Source organism: Mesoplodon mirus (assembly GCF_964341445.2).
Source record: "Mesoplodon mirus genome assembly, chromosome: 3".
NCBI lineage: Eukaryota > Metazoa > Chordata > Mammalia > Artiodactyla > Ziphiidae > Mesoplodon > Mesoplodon mirus.
Genome location: NC_138978.1, coordinates 42693827 through 42719696, shown reverse-complemented (window position 1 = coordinate 42719696; position 25870 = coordinate 42693827). Strand labels below are relative to the sequence as shown.

At 50.3% G+C, this 25870-nt stretch overlaps 1 protein-coding gene across 2 annotated transcripts in view; it reads left to right on the top strand.

Moving 5' to 3' along the window:
* Window positions 1–25870, top strand: part of TRABD2B (TraB domain containing 2B) — a 217007-nt gene that overhangs the window by 170763 nt on the left and 20374 nt on the right. Inside the window, exons 3-4 of one of the 2 annotated variants that reach the window (XM_082615074.1) lie at window positions 6124–6270; window positions 12573–12747. In XM_082615074.1, coding sequence (XP_082471200.1) covers window positions 6124–6270; window positions 12573–12747 — 322 coding nt within the window. The remainder of the gene's footprint in view (window positions 1–6123; window positions 6271–12572; window positions 12748–25870) is intronic. The other variant, XM_082615075.1, reaches the window with a different exon arrangement.

The window sequence follows — 25870 nt, the reverse complement described above, 5'->3', positions numbered from 1 at the left end:
AGAAGAGACAGCAGAAAACAAAGATTTTATACAAACACACACACATATTCTTAACAAATTAAGGAAGAAATACTCCAGACAAGGAGAGTCCTTGTTTCTGTAACTGGTCACGTGGTCGGAGCTGGTATTTATAACTACCTTCTTCTGTTACCCCCATCACTACCTATTCCCTTTGCCTTCTGCAAGCTCCTCAGCTAGCTGTGGTTCTTTACCTGGTGGGATGACCCAAACCTTCGTTCCTGAAGGGTCTGGGCCATTAGGCTGCCTACACTGGGTCGTTGTAGTTTCCCACTGACATTAGTTACCCACAGGGCCTGGTAATACTGAGATGCCCTAAGGGATATCGTACGCCACAGACATGCTCTCCCTCACCTCCAATTCCCCCTTGGTCATCAGGACCAGGCCCCCAGCCAGCCCAGTAACTCCCAGCTGTTGGTTTAGAGGCATGAGGACCTCAAAGTGACAGAAGGCAGTCTGAACTTCCAGTTCAATGGAACTCCTGTTGTGTCTTTAACATACTAAATATTAACATTTTACTAATTATTTCATTTATTCTCTGTTTCCTCCCCAGCAGATAAGCTCAGTGAGAGCAGGATTTGGGTCTGCTTTGTCCCTGACTAAATCCCCTGACCTAGAACAGTGCGTGGCCCATGCCAGGTGCTCAGTAAGCACCGCCGAGTGGGTTGGGGCCTTTGCTGTGACTTCCCTATAGTTCGGGGTGGGTGAGAAGTGACAGTCCCAGCCTGAGAGCCAGGCCTGTCTCAAACATCCCTCCTGACTAAGCGGGTCCGGCCTTTTCCTCACGATGACGCTGCTGGGCCGACAAGGGAACACAGGCCTCGGTGTTCACCCTGCCAGCCCATCCACGACTGTTTACGAGACGGATCTGGAACAATAAACCTGTACCCACCCTCCTGGCGCCTGCCTCCCTCCATCCGAGGCCCATGTTTGAAGATGTGTTTAAATTCCAGTCCTACACTCAGCAGACGCTGCGGGCCAGCTCCTGGCCTGCAAGTACCGCTGGGTGGGGTTGGGGGGGGGTGCCACCAGGATGCTCAGGGGCTCTTGGTGGCTGGGCCTCCACACACGGCCATCCAGGGGAAGTGAGGTAGCTCTCGCCTTCACCCCGTGTTTGTTATTTCATGTCAAAGCCTTATCATAAACATTATCCTAGAGTGGGCCACCGAGGCTACGGGCAAGGAGGGTTTGTTATTCTGAAGTGGCCGGGAGCAGAAGGCATTGAGGCCTGGGAATCTGAGCAGGGCCAGTCTTGAGGATTCAGGGTGAATGACAGGGAAACAGGAATCAGAGCAAGGCACTTATTTGCACCCGTGCACTGGGCTTTGAAGGCCCCACTTTCCAACCATCCTCTACTATAAAGGCCCGTTGGCATATCTGCCTCTAAAAGGTGTGGATGGAAACCAAGTCCAATTAATCCAACAACGCCAGATGCCTGCAGAGAATCAATAGAAAGTAAATGTTTGTTGAATGAATGAATGAGTGTCACTTCCCTATGTCTGTTGGAAGCACCAAGAATGCACATGAAGAAGCACATATTACTTTGAAGTCCTGGTCATGGGAACCTGGTTGGAGCTAGAAAAAAGTAATTTCATAGCCCAGCTCTGTCCTTTACAAGCCATGTGGCCTTGGGTCCCCTTCCCCTCTGCTTCTTTGTTTTCCCATCTGTGAATAGGGACACCTCCCTGCTGGCTCTCTCCCAAAGAGAGCAGAGGGAACCTAACCTAAGAGGTTAGGTTCCAGGGCTGGGTGGCCCAGGTTTGAATGCACATCCACCCCTCTCCAGCTTTGTCACCTTCAGTGGGTTACTTAATATCTCTTTGCTGCAACTGCCCCCTCCCGCCACCCCAATCTATGAAATGGAGCTAATACTAGCCCTACGTTAGAGTTGCTGTCAAGGTTAGATAAATTAATATGAGCTTAGGGAGTTTCTGATGCATAGTAAGTGCTCAATAAACATAGTGACCTTAGTAATCAATGGATGAGGACTGCTTCACAAATTGCAGAGGATGGATACGAGGCAGGAGGTAGAGGGGGAAGGTCATGGGATTCAGGGTCAGCATCCTTCCCTCTCATAGTTCTTGAATGTCTGCTATTCAGCAGTGACCAGAGAGGCAGGCTCCCTGCCCTCACCCATCTTTCAGTCTAGACAGGCAAGGAACAGGGAATTACCTGAAATAGACATCTCAGTGGGATAAGTGCCACAACCAAGGGAAGCTCCGGGGTCTGTGATGGGGATTGAGGGGAGTCTGCAGTGACGGGCTGGGTTTCAGTCCTGGCTCCACCACACCCCGGCTGCGCCACACTAGAGGTGCTTCTTGAATAATCTGATCTCAGTGTTCTACCTCTAAACATGTTAATAATAAATTCTCCCTAGCTGTTTTCTGGCTATTTCACAAGGCTCCTGAAAGAAAATGGGTATGGCAAGGTGTGGGGGATGAATGTGGACTGTGCCAGTGGACCTCAGGAAATCCAGCCCCAGACATGGTCCAGGGCACAGCAAAAGGTCCTAGGCTGGGGGTCAGGGAACAGGGAGCCCACTCTGCCCGCAGCTCGCCGTGTGGCCTTTGGGCAAGCTTCATCCTGCCTGTTCCGGACCCCTGTCTTTTCTCCTCTTCCATGTGAAGAGGGCATACGAAGAGATGAGTGGTTCTCAAATGAGGCTCCAGGGCACCTGTGGGTTCCACAGAGAAGCACTGGGAGTCTGTTATGGGGGTGGCATTGAGCCGGGGGGACTTCAGGTAAATAGCCTGCCTCCTTTACCTCAATGAGGGCAGTTCCCATTTCTGTCTGCTACACATTTTGAGTTCCAAGTAAGTTTCCTCTGGAAAACAATAACAACAAAAAAGGATACCATGGCTACAAAAGGTTTGAAAAACCGCTGGGCCCTTCTAGCTCCAATCAGGAAAGTTTAGGTCTAACTATTTTCTTCCACGCATTTATTCCACACTCACTACGTGCCAGGACTGTTCTCAGCGCCCTGCAGGCTGTAACGTGCTTCATTCACTAGAACACCTCCCAGCTCCACAAGGGCCACATGACTGCAGAAGTGACTCCATGTGTCTAAGAGGGTCCGGGGGGCCATTCCCCCCCCCACCAAAGCCGGGTCTTCTGGGCACCTGAGCCGATGACCTCAGCACAGGCCAGGTGGTGCCAGCACTGAGAAGCAGCAGGGCAGGTGTGTGCAGCCCAGGGTGTGGACACAGGAAGTCTGTGTGTCCCAGCCCCCAGAGGAGGAGAGCACTCCAGCCCGCCTGGACGCTTTCATCCCAGGCATCTGCTATGCAGGAGGAAGTGCCTGTTGTCTTAGCGATGTTCACGGCAACAAGGCCTCTGCCTGCTGCGATCCATCCCCAGCCACCCTGCTGCCATAGACACCCTGTGCCAGGTGGCTGCAGATTGGATTTCAGGGGTGGTGGCCAGAACCTGGAAGCCTGGAGAAGGCCCAGAGTTGGGGTGGTGGAGTCTGACCTCATCTCCAGCCAGCTCATTATGGGAAGCAGGCTGGGCTGCCAGAGCTCAGTGCAATCCAGCTCTCCTGCCCAACCAGAAACAAAAGTAGAAGGGGATGGGTGGAGGTGATCTCACAAGCACAAGCTTGGCCCAGTCGCCCAAGACAGTATTTTAGCCAGACTTTGTGTACCTATTGCCTGAGCTTTTTTGTTCAGATTATGTGTTCTGGAACCACGTAGCTAATGCCACTTGGAGGAAACTTCTGCCACGTGGTGGCAGCGTGCCCCAAGTGCAGACAGAATGCCAGAGTTCTAGGGGATCGTCTGAAGGGCTTACTGAGCAACCTTGAACTATGAATTGACCACAGCAGGTGTCAAAGCACTAAAGAAAGGATGGGTGACACCCTCTACCAGGCACAGTGCTGAGTTCTGCCAATGCAAAACTAAATAGGATGCAATTCCTGTCTTCAAGCAGCTCATAGCCTAAGGGCAGAGACAGGTAGCTAAACTGCAGTTATAATCTATCGTTCACACCCTGCTGGAGGGAAGCAGGGTGGGTAGCTCATCTCTCACCACAGCTGTGCTGTGAAGCATTTACTCACATGTCTGGGCCCAGCTACAGGCAGGCAGGCAGGCTCCGTGGGCTCAGGTGGGCTCACTTGCTTGTCTGGGAGCTGGCTGGCTGTCTGCCGGACTGGGACACCCCTGGTGGGACAACGGAAGCAACTGGGCTCTGCCATGCCGCCTCTCACCCTCCAGCAGGCCAGCCTGGGCTGCTCTCAAGGCAATGTGGATGTGTAAAAGATAGCAGCACATGTGTAACAGCAGCACATGCTTCCTCCATTTGGCTATGGAGGCTTGTAATGCTGGCCTCCATTTGTAATGCAGCAAGTCCAGAGTCAGAATGTGAAGGAGCTGCAGAGTTCCATGGCCAAGGGTATGTATATAGGGAGGGGTTAAGGCTTGGGGCCATTACTATATCACTCTGCCACACAGGGAGACCGTGGGGGCTCTGGGGAGGGGCCTCACCCAGTCCCCAGGTGGTCAGAGAAGCTTCATGGATGAGACATCTGAGCAGACCCTGGAAGGCCAAGTCTCGATTTGCAAGTGGAAAACGGAGGCGAGAGGTTTCTCATGCACAGGGAACAGCATATACAAAGCACAAAGACAGAAGACTGCTGAGTAGTTTAGCATTTGGAGACACAGGGGCTTGAAACGAGGTCACGGACCTCAGCAGCGGCCAGGCCGCTGCCTTGCAGGCTCCAGTGAAGAGCTAGGCTTTTATCCCCTGGGCAGGAGGCATCCATGAAAGTTTTGAGCAAAAAAAGAAAGATAAAGTCCATCAGATTTGTGTTTTTAAAGGATAGCTGTGGCAGCAGAATATGGGATAGGTGGGAAGCGGGGGGAGTCTGCAGAGAGGAGCATGGGTTGCAGTGGACCCAGTGAGAGAGGCTTGGGCCTGAACTGGTGTGGGCGGACTAAGACTGGGGGTGTGTTGTCCAAGACAGTGTGCAGACAGGATGAACAGGGCCTGAGGACTGCCAGGGAGGCTGGAGCTGGGAAAACAGCGAGGACAGGTGGCCCGAGACCACCTCCTGGCGTTTTGCACAAGAATTGCAATTATTTTTCCCTCTATCTGTGCTAAATAACCCACTGACTGGTCAAGCTCCTCCCTTTTGTTGGCCAAAGGAGTCTGAGATGCATAGCTGTATGAAGCTGGCTCTAGTCCCAGTTGTGCAGAATTGGCCACATCCCCTCCCCTCCTGGGCTTCAGTTTCCCCATCTAAAATGGGACATTTTAGATCATCTCTCAGGGCCTTGTGCCTTGGGCAGGGCATGTTCCATTAGAGGCATGGTCCTCAAATGCCAGAAGCAATTGGACCGCTAAAGAGTTCCCAGGGAGCCTGTTAAAAATACACATCCTGGGCTCCACCTCAGAGATTCCAGTTCTGGAATCTCTGATATTTTTGTGTAGCACTCCAAGTGATCCTAATGCCTGGAAGGTCTGGCTGGGCACAGCTGTGTCCCCAGGGCCTGGCACGGTGGCCCAGAGCACAGAGGGGCTGGAGGAAATGCGTGCTGAATGGCAGCACGGATCTGACTTGGGGGCTCAGCTCCTAAGGCCTTTGCCTGGTGTGAGGATGGCTTCTGGAGGAGGTGGCATTTGGGTTGAGCCTTGACATCTAATGGGCTTTCTGGTTTTTTGCTCATTTGTTGGTTTTGCTTTGTTTGGGGGGTGCTCTTGATTCCAAAATGAGTCTGTGCTCCTTCTAGAACTTATCTAGGCACTGGAGAAGAAAGGAGTCAAAAGAAAAACTCACCCATCATTCCAAAACCTGGACACAACTAGGGTTCTCTTTGCCGCATTATTAGATAAAATATTGATGCCCAGAGCAGTACTGGGGAACTGTGAGGGCAAAGGGCTGGAGATGAGAGCAGGCTGAACGTGGTGAGAGCCCAGTGAGTGAAGAGCGGGAGACATGGAATATTCGGGTGGTGCCAGCTGGTGTCGGGCCCCTCCCATCTTTTCACACACCCTGTTTCAGGCCTGTTGCCCCAAAGTCCAGCGAGAGGAGGGCCGGTCCTGGAGGAGTCAGGGGCCTCAGCCAGGGTCCCTGAGCACAGCCCTGATGCCTCTCCTCCCTCTGCACAGGTGCTGTTTGCCCTGAACCAGACCCTGCTGCAGCACGAGAGTGTGCGGGCCGGGAGCTTGCAGGCACCCTACACCACGGAGGACCTCATCAAGCATTACAACTGCGGGGACCTCAATGCCGTCATCTTCAACCACGACACATCCCAGGTGAGGCTCCCCTCCCCCAGCCCGGGCAGGCTCCTGGACACCCGTTCCCAAGGCCAGACCCATAGGAAGGCATTTATTAGACACCTACTGTGTGCCAGGCGCAGACAATCTTCTCTCCAGCCATGGTAAGCAGGAGCTTGGGCATCCCCGTTTTATAGATGGGGGAAACTGAGGCTCAAGGAGGGGAAGAGACTTGCCCAAGGCCACACCACTTATTAGTTGTTATCAAGTTGTCAAGAGTAGTGCTTGAGCCTGGTGTGTGTCACTCTGGGGCCTAGACCCTGGAAGCTTTGCCTGTAAGAACAGGGAGGCCTTGTTGAGGTTTAGTCCAGCATCTGGGGAGATTAAAGCCCAGGAAAGGGAAAGCTCACAGGTGCTCAGAGCTTGGACTTGAGTCCAGCCCAGGGCTCTCTGCCTCGATTCGAGTCCTAGAGGAAAGATTACCCCAGGCTGGGCAGACAGTGAGTGGGAACCGAGGAGCTGAGCGTGGCTCCACCAGGCCTCCCGTTGCCCTCGGGATAAATTCCAAGGTACTTTGTAGGCAGTCACGGCCCCCTCTCCATGTCCTACCCTCCATGCACCTCATCACAGCCCAGGTCCCCTGCCACAAAGACCTCATTTTGCTGACCTCTACCACTTGTAGCACTTTCCCCATGCACCTTGCCCTTTCCCACAGCTCTGCCTTTGTTTAGGCTCCTCCCTCCCGGTTTCCTCCCACTCGGGCCGTGGTCCAGTGTCATCTCACCTGCGAAACCACCCTGACACCCTGGATGGGGTTAGATTTTCTCCCGGGCACCTCTAGGCCCCCTGTGCTTTCTGCGTCTGATGCTTGATTATTCATTCATTCAAGAGGCAGCTGAATTAGTCAGAACAGGCCACCTCCCCGCTCAGGACACTGAAAGGATCCCAGTTTTTCTCAGGATAAAGCCAGAGTCTCTGTGATGGCCTGCATGGTCCCGTGGTCTTTCCCCAGCCTCCACCCCGTGTCCTCTGCCTACCCCCCTGCCCGCCACATGCCACTCCAGCTGCGCAGGCCTCCCTGCTGACCCATGAGCCCACCCACACACTTCGCCTATGCACTGGCTGTTCCCTCTGCCAGGAAGGCCTTTCCCCAAGTATCACCGTGGCTCACCCCCTCTCTGCCTTCAAGACATAATGCAAATATCATCATCTCAGTGAGGCGGGCCCCGACCGGGTCTAGAATTGCAACCTGACGCCCCTCCCGCCGCCCCCCACCACAAGCTGTCCCCTTTAGGATGCTCCACTTTTCCTCATGGCCTGTATCATCTTCTCACACACTTATATATCTTGATTCATTGATCAGTCATTATTTATTGTCTGTCCTTTCCCACTATAGCATAAACTCCCTGAGGGCAGGGTTTTGGGGTCTGTTTTATTCACTGATAATTGGCTAGAGCAGCGCCTGGCACAGAGCAGGACTCAGTAGATATTGGATGAATGAAGGAAATAGTTTATAAATGCCAGGCACAGTGCTATGGAAAGGGATATGGCGGGGCACCAGAGAGAGCTGCCCTCATGGGGCTGAGGGTCTCATAGGGAAAAAGGGGAGATTCAACAAGCAACTACACCGAAGCATGATCCTTGCTACGAGGGGAAGTAGAGGATGCCCTTGGAGCCTGGGGCAGGAGCAGGGATTTAGGTGGGCTTGGGGTAGGGGTGGGGCAGGGCTGGAGAGAGAAGGAAAAATTCCTGAAATAAGAGAGGTCAGAGAAGAACCTGAATTGGCCACAGACAGGAGGCAGAAGAACATTCCAGCAGAGGAAACCACGCAGACGAGCTGGAGGCAAGAGACAGCAGGAGGAGGGCTGAGAGTTTGGGCTGGAGGCATAGCCAGGGACCCCGCTAGACCCCAAGCTCCTCGAGAGCAAGGGTGTGCTGTCCACTGTCGTCGTGCTGCCCAGTGCAGGGCATGGCACAGAGCGAGTATCAGTGAGCAATGCTGCACGGGCAAACGCAGGCATGTGCTGTGCTCGGTGCAGTGCAGAGAGTGAGGGAGAGGAAGGGTGAGGAGGCCCTGCACAGGAGGCTGGGATTCTGGCTGCCCTGACTCTCTCTGGTAGAGGAGAGAGGGAGGAGAACCCTGGCAGCACGAGGCTCACAGGCGTTTCACCAGCCGTCCACCCACCCTGTGACAGAGCCTAACACCGCACCCTCTGCTGGGCAGAGGCTGGCGAGCCCTGAGCAGCCAGGGAGCTGTGTGCCTGAGGGGTACCCGGTCACCACTCAGGATGGCCTGGCCGTGACATGGCCAGGCTGGGGAGAGTGGTGTGCAGGACAGGGCCCTGGCCACGGAGGGCAGGACACTAAGCAGAGAGAGGGAAGAAGGGGGTGACCCCGGGGGATGACAAGTTCAGATTTTCTTTGCGCGGTGTCCAGAACCACTGGCGTGTCTCTGACAGGTGGACCACGTCGGGGGTCTCCTGGCAGTGCCTGTACTTGAAGTAGAGCAGAGGGCACAGGTAGATTGACCCACTCAGATTAGAATAGCAACCCAGGGGTGCACAGGCCGAGTCTAGCCCTCAAGGGAGGGACTAGGCAGCCCGCCCCCAGACACAGACAAGCCCAGTGTCAGGGCAGCAAGGCTAAATCCAGTGCCCGCGTGCTAACAGAGAAGGGGTCTGCGGCTGGGGGGCTCGACGTCACAGGGGCTGGAGGGGGCAGCCACAGCCTGCAGCTGGGGAGGGCTGCAGGCGAAGGTGGTTTTGGACCAGGCTTGAGAGTGGAGTCTGGCCAGGTGTGGACAAAGGCAGGGGCTGGCAGGCAGAGCGAGCTGCGTGGCAGGGTCACGGGAAAGTGGGAGGTCCTGAGGAATGACCTGCAAAGCAGACGGCTGACCATATGGGGGTGAGAGTGTTCACTGAGGGGCCGACACCCTGGGGTGTTTAAGCCACACAGGGACGTGGTCAGAGAGATGCCTCTGGCTGCAGTGCCGAGGCTGCTGCAGCGGCCTCTGGAGGCCGGGGCTGGACAGATGCAGGGCCCAGGATGATCATACTGGCGGACAAGGGCCAGGCACACCTCACCCCCCTCCATCTCACCTTCAGAAATGGCTGAGGCCCTGGCTTCCTGCGGCTCTCCGGTCACTAGCACCGTCAGTACCCCCAGATCAGCAGGGTGATCCAAAGGCCCTTCCCCTGGGAAGACTTCTCTGAGCCCCCAGCCTGCGTTAGGTGTAGAATAGCCACATATATTTATTGTCCGTACTCAGACACTATTGAAAGTAAAAGTCAAATGTAATTGAGTCAGAATAATTAATAGACATGCAGCAATCTACCATAGCCATGAACCTGGATTGTCTTGAACAAACCAAGACACAATGTCACCCTATTAGGGGCCTCCTCCAGGCTCCCACATCCCTCACTGCCCTCTAAAACATGTGTGCCCCAGTCTTCTGATCCCCACTGGCTGTGAGCCTCATCCAGGGCAGCAGACCCTGTCTGAGGCTTATCTGTGACCTCCTAGCTGGACACAGGGCTGTACCCATGGAAGTTCTCAGAAGGTGTCTGTTGGATGGACAGGATAAAGAGAAGGGATGAGGACATTGAGGTTGTGACATCAGCAGACCTGAGCACTTGACCGCTAGACCTGACCCAGCACTGGTCGGGGGTCAGGGGAGCCTCACAGCCCCACTCCAGCTCTGCCTGGCCCATCTTCTCATCACTCCATCTTGGACCTATCACTTTAGGGTCCTGGGGACCCGACGTGTCCTCTTTAAAATGTTATCGTACGCCCTGCACTTGAACTTGTTGCAAGAGATTTAAGACTCCCAACAAGTCTAATCACATCATTAAGTTGCTTCCATCCAGCCAGGCCTCATCCTTGGCATGGCGCCAGGATGCATCAGCATGAAACATGCAGAGAATGTCAGCCAGCTGCAGGGCAGCCCAGGGAACCCAGTGGCTAGCCCAGCTTCTTTGTGGCTTTGACATGGAACTTTCTAGTTCTTGTTCTTTTTTTTTTTTTTTTCAAGCTCCCTAAAGATTGAATGGAGATTCATCATACACAAATGCACACTCATGGTCAGGGAACTGAGGAGGGAGGGCTGGACACATCACAGGGAGAAAGCCTCTGCCTGAACCCTTGGGAGAGGGGAAGGGAAGCAGAATGCTGCCTTCAGGCTCTCTGATGGTTCTGAGGCCATCTCTCTGTCATCTCCATCTCTAGCCCCTGTCCAAGGCCACCCTTCACTGTAGCCCCTGCCATCAGAGGGGAAAGATGATGCAGCCAGCTCCATCCTCCAGGCTAGTTGTACAAAGCTGACATTTAGTCAAGACTTCCTTTGTACCATGTGCTGTGCTAAGCACTTTCCAAAACTGATCTTGTTTAATTCCAATAGCAATATATATAACCCCTATATGACCAATTTGGAAACTGAGTCTCAGAGAGGCCAAGCAACTTGTGAGTTACAGAGGCCACCCAGCTGGTAAGTGGCAAAAGGATTCCAACCCGAGCTGACCCAGCTGTCTGACTTCAGGACTCACATTCACAACCTCCAGAGCTGCTGCCTGCGAGCCCGTCCATTCATCCATGCATCCACTCATTGAACAAATATTTATTGGTCGGTGCAACATCGTCCCACGTTCTCTTCCATACCCAAGGAATGGAGAGAAGCCTGCGAGGGCCAGGTTTCCAGAAATAACCCTTCTGAGTCACAGCCTCTCTTGTGCTCCTCCCCCACTCAGAAGCCTGCAGTGTTTCCTATAGTGGCCTCAAGTCCAAGTGTGGCCTGTTTTATCAGGGCTGCCAAGCGTCCCCTCCATGGTTAGGGGAGCGAGTAAGAACTCTATTCCTTCATATATGCATTTGCCAAACAGTCCCCAAGCACCAACTCTGTGCTGGCCCTGATTGGGCGCTGGCAGAGCTGCTGCGTACAGCTACCTAGGTTGTGCACTGCTCAAGTTTAGGGCACACCAGTCATATCATTGTCCTGCTCCTCCCAGAACAGCGTATCAGGCCTTTCTGGCAGAGAAGCCCCTCTCACTCAGGGAATGCCCTGGTCCTTGGCCAACAGATAGCAGAGGCAGATGTCCCAGCCTCCCCAGAGTCCCTCTGGGTTCAGCCTCCGTTGATGCCTCCATTTTCCTCAGAAAGAGGGCTGACAACTCGGCAGTGGCTCTAGACTCCATGTGGCAGGTATTCTTACTCATGGCCTCAGGGTCCTCAGTGGTCCATGGCTTCCTCTCCCACCCCACCCACATGCTGAAGGCCACAGCACTGGAGCAGGTTAGAGAGGCAACATGTCAGGAACGGAAGAACAGGAGGAGGCGATGTGGTGAGGCACATCTTTATGTTCAAGGCTCCAGAAACCTGTGCTGGGCACCTACTTTGTGCCAGGCAGCAGGGGCCCAGGAATGACAGAGGTCCTGTCCCTGAACTCAGGGAGCTCTCTGCCTCATTCAAGGGCACGTCAGAAATGCTGGCCCCAGGCCATGTGGCTGAGTGTGGACATGGGGTCAAGAGCTGGGAAATATGGATAGCTCCAAGCCAGGTTGTTGAACAAACCATTGTTATGGAAGGAAGCCTTGGTCCTGGAGTTGAAATTTTCAAGAAGGAATGGAGGGTTTGGGTTACGTCCTGAGCAGCGGTGGAGCTGGGGATGCAGAGATAGTGGTGGCAACAGAAAGTGGCCAACCAGGGCTGATACACTGGGAGAACCAAAGGTTCTCTGACCTCTGTAGGGTGGGGTGGGCTGAAAGGTGTCCACGACAACACCCATCATCTCATGCAATCCCCTGCAATACCATCAGCCCCATCTTATAAATGAGGAAACCTGGACTCAGAAAAGTTAAGTAACTTGGCCAAAGTCACACAGCATCAGAACAAGGCCTGAAGCCCAGGTCAGCCTTTTTGCTACACCAGGCAGACAGCTCAGCTGACCCTCCACACTGGCTTGCTGAACCAGATTCCCTGTATGTGCCAGTGACAGGGTCAGTTCTACAGTGAGAGCCTCCCAGGACCTCTGTGTCCGGAAGCCAAGGTTCAACAAGGCAGAGACGTGGAAGTGATACGTGTGTGAGGGTGGCGTCCAGGGCTCCAGCCTGGCTCTGCCATTTAGTTAGCTGTGTGGCTCTCCACCTATCTCTGGATCTTTCGCTCTTCTTTCTTTATTTGTGAAACTGGGATAACAACAGTCATCTCAAAGCATCTTGGAACTGATGAAAAGCATCAGTTACCTGAATAAAGGTAAGTCACCCAGCCCCACATTGGGCTGTGTGTGTTTATTGGAAGCCACTCTGCTCCAGGAAGAACTGAAGGCAGCAGTCTCTGTCTTGCCTTTACAGCTGCCCAACTTTATCAACACCACCCTTCCGCCACACGAGCAGGTCACGGCCCAGGAGATCGACAGCTACTTCCGCCAGGAGCTCATCTACAAGAGGAATGAGCGGATGGGGAAGAGGGTCATGACTCTTCTGCAGGAGAACGAAGACAAGATCTGCTTCTTTGCCTTCGGAGCAGGTTTGGGCCGGAGTGGGGAAGGGATTATTGGCCAAATCCTTAAGGGCTGGGAGGGTTGCTGGACCCTCTGCTGACCTCTACTTCATAAAGGGAAAAGTTGAGGTCCAGAATGAGCAGGAAAAGCCACATAGTATTCAGCAGAGCTGGGATCCAAAGCAGGTCCCCTGCTTCTGGTCAAGGGTTCTTTTGGGACAGTCCCCATGGACAAGGGCAGTGACCACTGCCAAAACCAGGATAACTTCTGTGGCTCCTTCATGCCCCAGGAGGCCATGCTAAGAGCCCAGGACTGAAGCCAGCTCCCAGTGTCCAGCCTAGGCTTGGGCCCACCCCTCAGAGCCAAGGCCAAGTCAGTGAGGGCCACGTGGCCCAGTGGGGAGAAGGCGGCTCTGGCGTCTCACAGCCCTGGCTCTAAATCCCAGCCCAACCCCCTCCAGACTGCATGGCTTCGGAGGGGACCTTCTCAAGGGCTCAAGTCCCTCTTCTATGAATGGGCAGTGATAACAATAATTATGTGATGAATTGAAAAGACCTACCTTGTACAATAGTTGCAAAGATTAGTACCACATAGTAGGAACTCAAAATGGCAGCCACAATGTTCAGCATCATTATGATGATAATTAATACAAATTTTATCATCACCATATGGACCATGACCTTGATGCTCCTCCTGGGGCTCTGGGAAGTCCAGACATGCAGGTACAAGTACAGGACTTGCTCAGCATCTCTCTCCCTGTGCCTCTCCTGCTTCTTCTCCCTCACTCTGTCTTCCTTTCTCCATGGCTGTCTCTCCTGATGACAGTGCTGTCCACCTTGGGACCAAGACACTGCATTTGCCTCCTTTATTTATCAGCTTTTGCTCCGGAGCTACAATGACAAACGTATCTCTTGCTCACATTGCTTGCAATTTGGGCTGAACGAATTCACCTCCTGTTTTGTGAGAATTAAATGAGGTGGCTGGCGGGCGTCACACTCGTGGGCATTGTGCTTACTGGCGCTGTCCTCTCTCTCCCCTCCCTTCCCTGCCCCGCTACCCACACACTGCCTGCCTGCGTCAGGCTGAGTTGGATCAAGCCGAGCAGCCTGTCTAACGCAGAAGGGCCTGTATGGACATCCTGATTTATAACAGGGCGTGTCCACTGTTGGAGGTCTGCCTCACCCACACCCCACTGTTCAACCCCAAATACTTCAAGGGCAACATCCAGGGTTTGTGTGTGTCTGCACCTGTCTTCCCTCCCCTTCAGCTCTCAGCACACCAGAGGCGTATGGGAGGGCCTCAGATACGCAGGACCTCTGGGACAGCCTCTATAAGACCACACCTGCAGCTGGACGGAGACTTCTGGGCTCCCGTTGCAGCTGTGCCACGGCCTGATGTGGCCTCTTCCCTCCCCTCTGGCAGCCTCAGTTCACTCATCTGAGCAGAAAGAGCCAGGGCTCACTTGGGCCGTCTACGATTCTAGGAGCTATTCAAACAGATTTCTGAAAAGAGCGGGATTCCTGTAGTGGTGGGAGGGGCTGCCTGAAGGAGCCAGTAGACGCAGGACTTCGACTGCAGGACACCTGCTGGGGACCTGGCATGAGTCAGAACAGATCTGGGGACCATGCATGGAAGCAAGTGCTCCCCAACCCGCACTCTCCCTCACTCATCATCCCAGCAGGCTCCCCAGACCTCACTCCTATGTGCATCTGGGCAGTGTATCCTGTGCTAAACCGGCCCACAGCTGACCACAAAATGGGCACCACTGGGAACTCAACTAGCCCCCAGGCTCCTCCCCTAACCTGAGACCCTAGAGAGCCCGGTCACTGAGGGAGGCCAGTAAGAGATCCAGAATTCTGCATGCTCTACCTGCCCCACCTGCTGCAGGGCTCAGGACCAGTCACCCAGGGGCTGGGGGTAGCTAATATCTGATTCTTCCTGTGGGTGTGGAAACAGGAGAGCCTAGAGACGAAAATCACAATGGCCCAGGCAACCACTGACACTGAAACCCCAAGTACACCGCAGCACAAATGTCCACTCAGGCACCAGGCCAGCACGCAGGCTTCCTACCCACCTCCAGTTTCTTCCCCATCTCTGAAATCCAGCTGATTTCTGGTCAGTTTTTATTTTTGTTTCTGTTTTTTTTTTAACATCTTTATGGGAGTATAATTACTTTACAATGTTGTGTTAGTTTCTGCTGTATAACAAAGTGAATCAGTTATATTTATACATATATCCCCATATCCCCTCACTCTTGCGTCTCCCTCCCACCCTCCCTATCCCACCCCTCTAGGTGGTCACAAAGAACTGAGCTGATCTCCCTCTGTGATGCAACTGCTTCCCACTAGCTATCTATTTTACATTTGGTAGTCTACATATGTCCATGGCACTCTCTCATATCATCCCAGCGTACCCTTCCCCCACCCTGTGTCCTCAAGTCCTTTCTCTACATTTACGTCTTTATTCCTGCCCTGCCCCTAGGTTCATAAGAACCATTTTTCTGTTTTAGATTCCATATACATCTGTTAACATATGGTATTTGTTTTTCTTCTTCTAATTTCCCTCACTCTGTATGACAGACTCTAGGTCCAACCACCTCACTACAAATAACTCAATTTTGTTTCTTTTTATGGCTGAGTAATATTCCATTGTATATATGTGCCACATCTTCTTTATCAGTTCATCTGTCGATGGACACTTAGGTTGCTTCCATGTCCTGGCTATTGTAAATAGAGCTGCAATGAACACTGCGGCACATGACTCTTTTTGAATTATGGTTTTCTCAAGGTATATGCCCAGTAGCGGGATTGCTGGGTCATATGGCAGTACTATTTTTAGTTTTTTAAGGAACCTCCATACTGTTCTCCACAGTGGCTGTATCAATTTACATTCCCACCAACAGTGCAGAAGGGTTCCCTTTTCTCCACACCCTCTCCAGCATTTATTGTTTGTAGATTTTTTGATGATGGCCATTCTGACTGGTGTGAGGTGATACCTCATTGTAGTTTTGATTTGCATTTCTCTAATGATTAGTGATGCTGAGCATCCTTTCAGGTGTTTGTTGGCAATCTGTATATCTTCTTTGGAGAAATGTCTATTTAGGTCTTCTGCCCATTTTTGGATTGGGCTGCTTTGTTTTTTTGATATTGAGCTGCATGAGCTGCTTGTATATTTTGAAGATTAATCCTTTGTCTGTTGCTTTGTCTGCAAATATTTTCTCCCATTCTGAGGGTTGTCTTTTCATCTTGTTTACGGTTTCCTTTGCTGTGCAAAAGCTTTTAAGTTTCATTAGGTCCCATGTGTTTATTTTTGTTTTTATTTCTATTTGTCTAGGAGGTGGGTCAAAAAGGATCTTGCTGTGATTTATGTCTTAGAGTGTTCTACCTATGTTTTCCTCTAAGAGTTTTATAGTGTCTGGCCTTACATTTAGGTCTTTAACCCATTTTGAGTTTATTTTTGTGTATGGTGTTAGGGAGTGTTCTAATTTCATTCTTTTACATGTAGCTGTCCAATTTTCCCAGCACCACTTATTGAAGAGGCTGTCTTTTCTCCTTTGTATATTCTTGCCTCTTTTATCAAAAATAAGGTGACCATATGTGCGTGGGTTTATCTCTGGGCTTTCTATCCTGTTCCATTGATCCATATTTCTGGTTTTGTGCCAGTACCATATTGTCTTGATTACTGTAGCTTTGTAATATAGTCTGAAGTCCAGGAACCTGATTCCTCCAGCTCCGTTTTTTCTTTCTTGAGATTGCTTTATCTATTCAGGGTCTTTTGTATTTCCATACAGATTGTGAAATTTTTTGTTCTAGTTCTGTAAAAAATGCCATTGGTCGTTTGATAGGGATTGCACTGAATCTGTAGATTGCTTTGGGTAGTATAGTCATTTTCACAATGTTGATTCTTCCAATCCAAGAACATGCAATATCTCTCCATCTGTTTGTGTCATCTTTAATTTCTTTCATCAGTGTCTTATAGTTTTCTGTATACAGGTCTTTTTTCTCTTTAGGTAGGTTTATTCCTAGGCATTTAATTCTTTTTGTTGTAATGGTAAATGGGAGTGTTTCCTTAATTTCTCTTTCAGATTTTTCATCATTAGTCTATAGGAATGCAAGAGATTTCTGTGCATTAATTTTGTATCCTGCTACTTTACCAAATTCATTGATTAGCTCCAGTAGTTTTCTGGTAGCATCTTTAGGATTCTCTATGTATAGTATCATGTCATCTGCAAACAGTGACAGCTTTACTTCTTTTCTGATTTGGATTCCTTTTATTTCCTTTTCTTCTCTGATTGCTGTGGCTAAAACTTCCAAAACTATGTTGGATAATCGTGGTGAGAGTGGGCAACCTTGTCTTGTTCCTGATCTTAAAGGAAATGGTTTCAGTTTTCACCATTGAGAATGATGTTGGCTGTGGGTTTGTCATATATGGCCTTTATTATGTTGAGGTAGGTTCCCGCTATGCCTACTTTCTGGACAGTTTTTATCATAAGTGGGTGTTGAATTTTGTCAAAAGCTTTTTCTGCATCTATTGAGGTGATCATATAGTTTTTCTCCTTCAGTTTGTTAATATGGTTTATCACATTGATTGATTTGCATATATTGAAGAATCCTTGCATTCCTGGGATAAACTCCACTTGATCGTGGTGTATGATCCTTTTAATGTGCTGTTGGATTCTGTTTGCTAGTATTTTGTTGTTAATTTTTGCATCTATGTTCATCAGTGATATTGGCCTCTAATTTTCTTTTTTTGTGACATCTTCATCTGGTTTTGGTATCAGGGTGATGGTGGCCTCATAGAATGAGTTTTGGAGTGTTCCTCTCTCTGCTATATTTTAGAAGAAGGATAGGTGTTAGCTCTTCTCTAAATGTTTGATAGAATTCACCTGTGAAGCCATCTGGTCCTGGGCTTTTGTTTGTTGGAAGATTTTTAATCACAGTTTCAATTTTAGTGCTTGTGATTGGTCTGTTTATATTTTCTATTCCTTTCTGGTTCAGTCTCGGAAGGTTGCGCTTTTCTAAGAATTGGTCCATTTCTTCCAGGTTGTCCATTTTATTGGCATATAATTGCTTGTAGTAACCTCTCATGATCTTTTGTATTTCTGCAGTGTCAGTTGTTACTTCTTTTTCATTTCTATTTCTGTTGATTTGAGTCTTCTCCCCTTTTTTCCTGCTGAGTCTGGCTAATGGTTTATGAATTCTTTTTGTCTTCTCAAGGAACCAGCTTTTAGTTTTACTCATCTTTGTTATTGTTTCCTTCATTTCTTTTTCATTTATTTCTGATTTGATCTTTATGATGTCTTTCCTTCTTCTAACTTTGGGGAGTTTTTTTGTTCTTCTTTCTCTAATTGCTTTAGGTATAAGGTTAGGTTGTTTATTTGAGATTTTTCTTGTTTCTTGAGGTAGGATTATATTGCTATAAACTTCTCTCTTAGAACTGCTTTTGCTGCATCCCATAGGTGTTGGGTTATCGTATTTTCATTGTCATTTGTTTCTAGGTATGTTTTGGTTTCCTCTTTGATTTCTTCAGTGATCTCTTGGTTGTTTAGTAGCTTATTATTTAGCCTCCTTGTGTTTGTATTTTTTACAGTTTTTTTTTTCCTGTAATTGATATCTAGTCTCATAGCGTTGTGGTTGGAAAAGATATTTTATATGATTTCAATTTTCTTAAATTTACCAAGGCTTGATTTGTGACCCACGATATGATCTATCCTGGAGAATGTTCCATGAGCACCTGAGAAGAAAGTGTATTCTGTTGTTTTTGGATGGAATGTCCTATAATATCAATTAAGTCCATCTTGTTTAATGTGTCATTTAAATCTTGTCTTTCCTTATTTATTTTCATTTTGCATGATCTGTCCATTGGTGAAAGTGGGGTGTTAAAGTTCCCTACTATGATTGTGTTACTGTCAATTTCCCCTTTCATGACTGTTAACATTTGCCTTATGTATTGAGGTGCTCCTGTGTTGGGTGCATAATTATTTACAATTGTTATATCTTCTTCTTGGATTGGTCCCTTGATCATTATGTAGTGTCCTTCTTTGTCTCTTGTAATAGTCTTTATGTGAAAGTCTATTTTGTCCAATACGAGAATTGCTACTCCAGCTTTCTTTTGATTTCCATTTACATGGAATATCTTTTTCCATCCCCTTGCTTTCAGGTTGTATGTGTCCCTAGGTCTGAAGTGGGTCTTTTGTAGACAGCATATATACAGGTCTTGTTTTTGTATCCATTCAGCCAGTCTATGTCTTTTAGTTGGAGCTTTAATCCATTTACATTTAAGGTAATTATCGATATGTATGTTCCTATTACCGTTTTCTTAATTGTTTTGGGTTTGTTTTTGTAGGTCTTTTCCTTCTCTTGTGTTTCCCTCTTAGAGAAGTTCCTTTAGCATTTGTTGTAAAGCTGGTTTGGTGGTGCTGAGTTCTCTCAGCTTTTGCTTGTCTGTAAAGGTTTTAATTTCTCCGTCGAATCTGAATGAGATCCTTGCTGAGTAGAGTAATCTTGGTTGTAGGTTTTTCCCTTTCATCGCTTTAAATATGTCCTGCCACTCCCTTCTGGCTTGCAGAGTTTCTACTGAACGATCAGCTGTTAACCTCATGGGGGTTCCCTTGTATGTTATTGGTTGCTTTTCCCTTGCTGCTTCTAATATTTTTTCTTTGTATTTAATTTTTGGTAGTTTGATTAATATGTGTCTTGGTGTGTTTCTCCTTGGATTTATCCTGTATGGGACTCTCTGCACTTCCACTTGATTGACTATTTCCTTTCCCATGTTAGGGAAGTTTTCAACTATAATCTCTTGAAATATTTTCTCAGACCCTTTCTTTTTCTCTTCTGCTTCTGGGACCCCTATAATTTAAATGTTGGTGCGTTTAATGTTGTCCCAGAGGTCTCTGAAACTGTCCTCAATTCTTTTCATTCTTTTCTCTTTATTCTGCTTGGCAGTCGTTATTTCCACTATTTTATCTTCCAGGTCACTTATCCGTTCTTCTGCCTCAGTTATTCTGCTATTGATCCCTTCTAGAGAATTTTTAATTTCATTTATTATGTTGTTCATCATTGTTTGTTTACTCTTTAGTTCTTCTAGGTCCTTGTTAAGTATTTCTTCTGTTTTCTCTGTTCTATTTCCAAGATTTTGTGTCATGTTTACTATCATTACTCTGAATTCTTTTTCAGGTAGACTGCTTATTTCCTCTTCATTTGTTTGGTCTGGTGGGTTTTTACCTTGCTCCTTCATCTGCTGTGTGTTTTTCTGTCTTCTCATTTTGCTTAACTTACTGTGTTTGAGGTCTCCTTTTCGCAGGCTGCCGGTTCATAGTTCCTGTTGTTTTTGGTGTCTGCCCCCAGTGGGTGAGGTTGGTTCAGTGGCTTGTGTAGCCTTCCTGGTGGGGGGGGAGACTGATGCCGGTGTTCTGGTGGGTGGGGCTGGATCTTGTCTTTCTGGTGGGCAGGGTCACGTCGGTGATGTGTTTTGGGGTGTCTGTGAATTTATTATGATTTTAGACAGCCTCTCTGCTAATGGGTGGGGTTGTGTCCCTGTCTTGCTAGTTGTTTGGCATAGGGCGTCCAGCACTGGTAGTTTGCTGGACGTTGGATGGAGCTGGGTCTTAGCGTTGAGATGGAGATCTCTGGGAGAGCTCTCGCAGATTGATATTATGTGGAGCCGGGAGGTCTCTGGTGATCCAATGTCCTGAACTCGGCTCTCCCACCTCAGAGGCTCAGGTCTGACACCAGGCCGGAGCACCAAGACCCTGTCAGCCACACGGCATCCTGGAGCTCAAAACTCCAAAATGGATTTCACTGGGCTGAAATCAAGATGTTGACAGGATCATGGTTGTTCTGGAGGTTCTGACGAATCAACTAGCCCTGAAAATGGATGGCGCTGGAGCATGGGGCCCAGATCCACCATCGCTCGTGGTCAGAAAGCGTGGGCCTGGTCAGTTTTTTTGACAGACCACCAAAAAGACCTCACCCCTGTCTACTCTGTCCATCCCCACTGCCACTGTCCTGGTCCAAGCCTCCATCAGCTCCAGCCTCCTGGTCCTCTCCCCACTTCCAGGCTGCTCCCCACAGTGGAGCCAGTGCAGGGTGCTGGCTCTGTCTCCTGACAGCATCCTGAGTTCCAGGAAGGCAGGCTTCACTTCATCATGCCTGTGTTTTTCAGTCATGTGTAATATGTTTCGAGCTCAGTGAAAGTATGAAAGAATGAATGAGTGAAGGAAGGAACAGATGAATGAATGTTGACCAGATCCTCCAATCCTGGTCTCCTGCCCTGGAGAGCTTAGAACAGCCCAGCAGTAAAGTGAGGGCAATGGGAGCGCCACCTTGGCTCTTAGAGACCCTCTGTCCTATAGCAACAGGCCCGGGGCTGTGGGCACATCTTGCCAGAAGCTGCCACTTCTGGCTCAGCAACACCTGGAGCAAATGGCCTGCTCGGTGCTGCAAATCTACCCTCAACCTGAGAATTTCAAAGCTGGACTCAGCCTCCAATCTCGAGCCTGCCCACCTCATCATAGCCATGGGCTGACTGAGTTCCACAGACACCAGGATGTGGGTGAAGCTCATGGAGAGTTGGGGACAGAGCCAGGACTGGTCCCCGGGCCCAGAGCTGTGGTCAGGGGCTCTGTTCTCACGTGCAGTCAGGGAGCCAGCTGAGAGGACCTGTAACAGTGTGTCAGCATGGGACACATCCACACACAACTCGTGGTGATGGAAGTTCACGCCTGCCTTGCTGTGTCCTTATGGCCACATACCTCCTGAGTCCCACATCCAAAGTCAGGCTGAGGACATACATGCAGGGACAGGCCCAGCACCCTTCGGCAGCATGCGACCTACAGACGCACCGGCTCCATGGCACACGTTCCCATCTGGGTGTCTTTTCCAGCTCAGGCCTTCCCAGACCCCCAAGCACTGGGGACCTGAGTCAGCCTGACTCGTTGCCCATCCCCTGTCTGGCCCTCAAAGAAGGCACTGTGGGATGGAGGGAGGGTCTGTGTCCCTGGAAATACACCTCGCCATCCCCCAGAGGGTGTCTGTTCGTGCAACAGTCTCTCAGATCTATTTTCATGAATGTCTCTAGGAAATAGCTTAGGACACAAAAATATGATTATAAGACTCCCAGCCACCCACAGCCTGGCCTTGCCTATCCTGTCATTCTGTAGCCTGAGGTTCTGCCATTTTACAGCAGACCAGCCTCAGGCTCACTAGGGTGAGGGAGAGAAAGAGCCTCCACCTGCCTGGCCACCCCCCGTGCCTATCCAGATCCTTCCCCAGCCCACCCCTGCTCCAGAACCCCTTCCTGAGAGTCCACAGACTGGGATTCCCAGTGCTGCAGGCTGACTGGCCCCTCCTCTGCTCTTCTCTACAGGGAGATTTGATGCAAAGAGTCAGAGCTTTGGAGTCAGGATGCCTGGGTATAAAGCCGGGCTCCATCACTGTTAATTAAGAGAGTTTGGGAAAGCCATTTCACCTCCAAGGACCTCAGTCTCTCATCTGTAAAATGGGGATAATACACCTGCCTCATCAGACTGTGCTAGATGTACTTTAGATAATAGCATTACACTCTCTACTGTGGTGGAGGGATCCCTATCATAGAGACCCTCCTGTGGGCCAGCCACCATTCCAGGCTCTGAGATTACATTACCTCTGATCTTCACAATAAGCCCACGAGAAGGGGGTTATTATACTCATTTTGCAGATGAAAACTAAGGCCCAGAGCAGATGAATGGCTTCCTCAAGGCCTTGCAGGCAAACCTTCAACTTGAATCCTGGCCTCTTGGGTCCTAGTCCTGGCCATTTCCCCCCGTACATGGTGCCCTTGCTGTATACTTCCAGAAAGGCTGACGATTTTGTAGGAGAGTGTCTTTTTAGCTGGTACATCCCACAGAAGAGAACTCTCCTTAGCGTTTGGGATGTTTCTGTATGCAGGAGCTGTTTGACCTCTTCTGGAAGTTATTCAGCAGGTTCCAGGGCAGTTGGGGTGTGAACATGTGTGACAACTCTGAGCAGGCCTGGGTGACAGCTGGGGACCCAGATGGAAACCCTGCCTCCTTGTGAGGTGACTGTGGCCAGTGTGCAAACCTGGATGTTCTGGAAGGAGCTAGGCCACTGCCATGGAGGGGTGCACCAGCCCAGGGTTAGGGGAGGGCTGATTCCCAGCTGCCAGGCCCGTGCAGTTTGACAAGCTGAGCCTACATGTCCTCAGAGATCTTAAGTGTGTCCTCGGATTTCCTCTGGCCTACAAATAACTGAGAAAAATAAGTACAAGATGGTGAATTTTTTTATTAATGAAGTGTATTAAATTTACAGGCTTATATTCTGAAATTATCTTCTTTCTACTGTGTTTGAAGTTAAACATCTTTCGCTTTCAAAAGAAAATAGTGGTGATATGAGACAAACAGGGCTCTCAAAGCCCTTATTTAGCAAAATTAAAAGTTGGTAACTGTATTGTTTCTCCCACCCACCCGCCTTCTCTTCAGATAGGAGAGAATCGAGCAAGCCTAAAACATGATGGAAAGCGTACAATAGGAGGGGTGAGGCCAATGATACAGGAGAGAAATTGGGAAAAATGATGAGCCCAAGTTTCCAAGAAGTCAGGAAAAGTGGGGGGCAGAGCTCAGGTAGAGGATATGGCCTTGGATAGAAAAGGGCACTTCCTCACCTATAGTTGGAGAAGGGAGAAGGCTGGCAGGAAGGTAATTTGGTGGTGGAAAGGTGACCTGACGGCTTCTAATCAGAGCTCCACTCTGTAAAGTAGAAGTTGAAGTCATGTGCAGAGAAAGAGGGGGCTGGGAGCTGGTTCTTGGTTTGAAGACAGGAGAACATTTGACGTAAATGTAAGACAGATTGGCCACTCTCCGTCCCAGGCACTAGAAGAAAATTACAGTTTTGCCCCTAGGTCAAGGGAACTGGGGCTTTCTCAGGTTGCGTTCACTTGTTCAGCCATCCTGAGATCTGGAACAGAAGGCATAATGCGGGGGCTGGCTGAGCTGGGTTGGAGACACGAGCCAGATTCAAGGGTAGACCAGTTAGCCTGCAGGGCCCATTCATTCTGAACTCTGAGACCAACTGGTATATTCTGTAACCCCAGTGTGCTACAGTCTGAATATAATCCTAACTTCTGACCTTACAAAGTCCTTTGACCCTAACAGCCTGTTGTTCTAAGACTGTGTGGTTCTGCTATCCCAGCCTTCCATCATCATAGAATTCTAACCCTCTAGCAGAGTTGGCTTCAGTCTCTCTTGGATTCCTTGGGAGGGGTATGGAGCTAAGAGCCCGCTAGGGCCTGGAAATTCCTCCACATAGGATTGCTGCCACCTGTCCCCCACACCACCCACCCACAGGAAGCAGAAGTCCAAGCATAAAGCAGGATTTGACGAGTTACAAGCCAGGCTGTGTGAGCATCGGAGACAGAGTTGCTGTAGCTGTTACCCCGAGCACCCGCACATCCAGCACACCCGGCCTCCAGGCTGTGCCAGCCTCTCTTGAGCCCCAGCTGAAGAGCCACAGGCCCATAATCAGGAACACGCCTGTGGGGCTGGGACACAGAAGTCGACTCATGGTGAAGACCCGGGCTTGAGAGAAGGGCGAGATAGAAGCCTGACACACGGAACGCCAGTAACATTTAAAAAATAATAACAGCGGGCTTCCCTGGGGGCGCAGTGGTTGAGAGTCCGCCTGCCGATGCAGGGGACGCGGGTTCGTGCCCCGGTCCGGAAGGATCCCACATGCCGCGGAGCGGCTGGGCCCGTGAGCCATGGCCGCTGAGCCTGCGCATCCGGAGCCTGTGCTCCGCAACGGGAGAGGCCACAACAGTGAGAGGCCCGCGTACTGCAAAAAAAAATAAAATAAAATAACAGCAGCAATTGCTCCTTGGAGAGTGGGCACTATCCTGCTTGAAGAACACCCATATCCACCAGCTTACGTGGCTTTCACGTACTCAGTGCCTCCTGGAGGAAGACAGGATGGGATTTATGATTCCATTTGGCAGATGGGTAAATCAAGGTGGAGATGGGAAGTGAGAGAATCTTAGAACTGGAGTGGAACAATGGTCAACACTAATTAGACCATTCTTTCTGATGCCCATCTCCCTAAAAGGCCATCCAGCTGCTACTTGGGCCCTCTGTTTTCCTGAGAATGACCTTCGCCTCTCCTGCCTGGGCCTTCTGTGACCTCTTCTCTGGGATCCCATAGTCCCACAGGATTTCCCTATCACAGCTCTGCTCATGCTGAGCACATTTGTCACCTCCTAGTCTAGGAAGGGGAGGGTAGGTCAGAGAATACTTCCTGGAGGAGGTGAGAATTGGTTGGTTGAAACTTCCCTGATGCATGTCCAGCTGCCTTCCAATTCCTCTCCTCAGCCCCACAGTCCTCAGGGCAAGACCCCAGCCACCTCCTTCCCCCGCTGGTTCTCCACTCGGGGGCCTCAGGAACAAAAATTCCTCAGAGCTCATGGATGAGGACAGAAGAGCAGCCACAGCCCATCTAGGGCCCTGGTAACCTTAGAAACAAGGGACCCAACAAATAGCACATGCCCAGCCACTTTCTCTCCTCCCGGGCAAATGCCCATGGCCTGCCATTCTCCCCACTTTGGAACATGAGGCCACAGCGTCCAGAAGTGTTTCAGAGTTTTCTGATGGTGTTTCAAAGGGCCCGGCCGCTCCACCATGTACACATCTGGCAGCTGGCACGCCTGCTCCAGGCTGAGATCCTTGGCCCGAGTCACTCTTCCTGTTTCAGCTCAGAGCATCCAGCCAGCCAGAGGAACATCCCATCTGCTAGCTTGTCCCTAACTGGAGCCAGCCCTGCCCTCTGGACCAGGTTGGACCTCTGTCTATGAGCTAGGGCATCTGGAATGTCAGCTAAGGGTTCAGCACTCTTGCTGGGCATGTGGGGAAGGCAGGGGGAGGAGAGACTGTCCTAGATGAAAGGCATGGGCTTCGGATCCTGACTGCCTGTGTGAGGACCTCAGCGCCTGTCCTTGTAGGAAGGAGCCTGGGCAGACCAGGTACTTGGCTTCTCTCGGCCCTCAGAGTCCCGCTAAGAGGAGCCTGGCGTCAGTGGGCAGCACATGTGCAGCTCAGGCCTGGTGCACGTGAGCTCTTGCGCTGTCAGTATTATTTCAGAGCCCACGGTCCTCCAAGAACAGGAC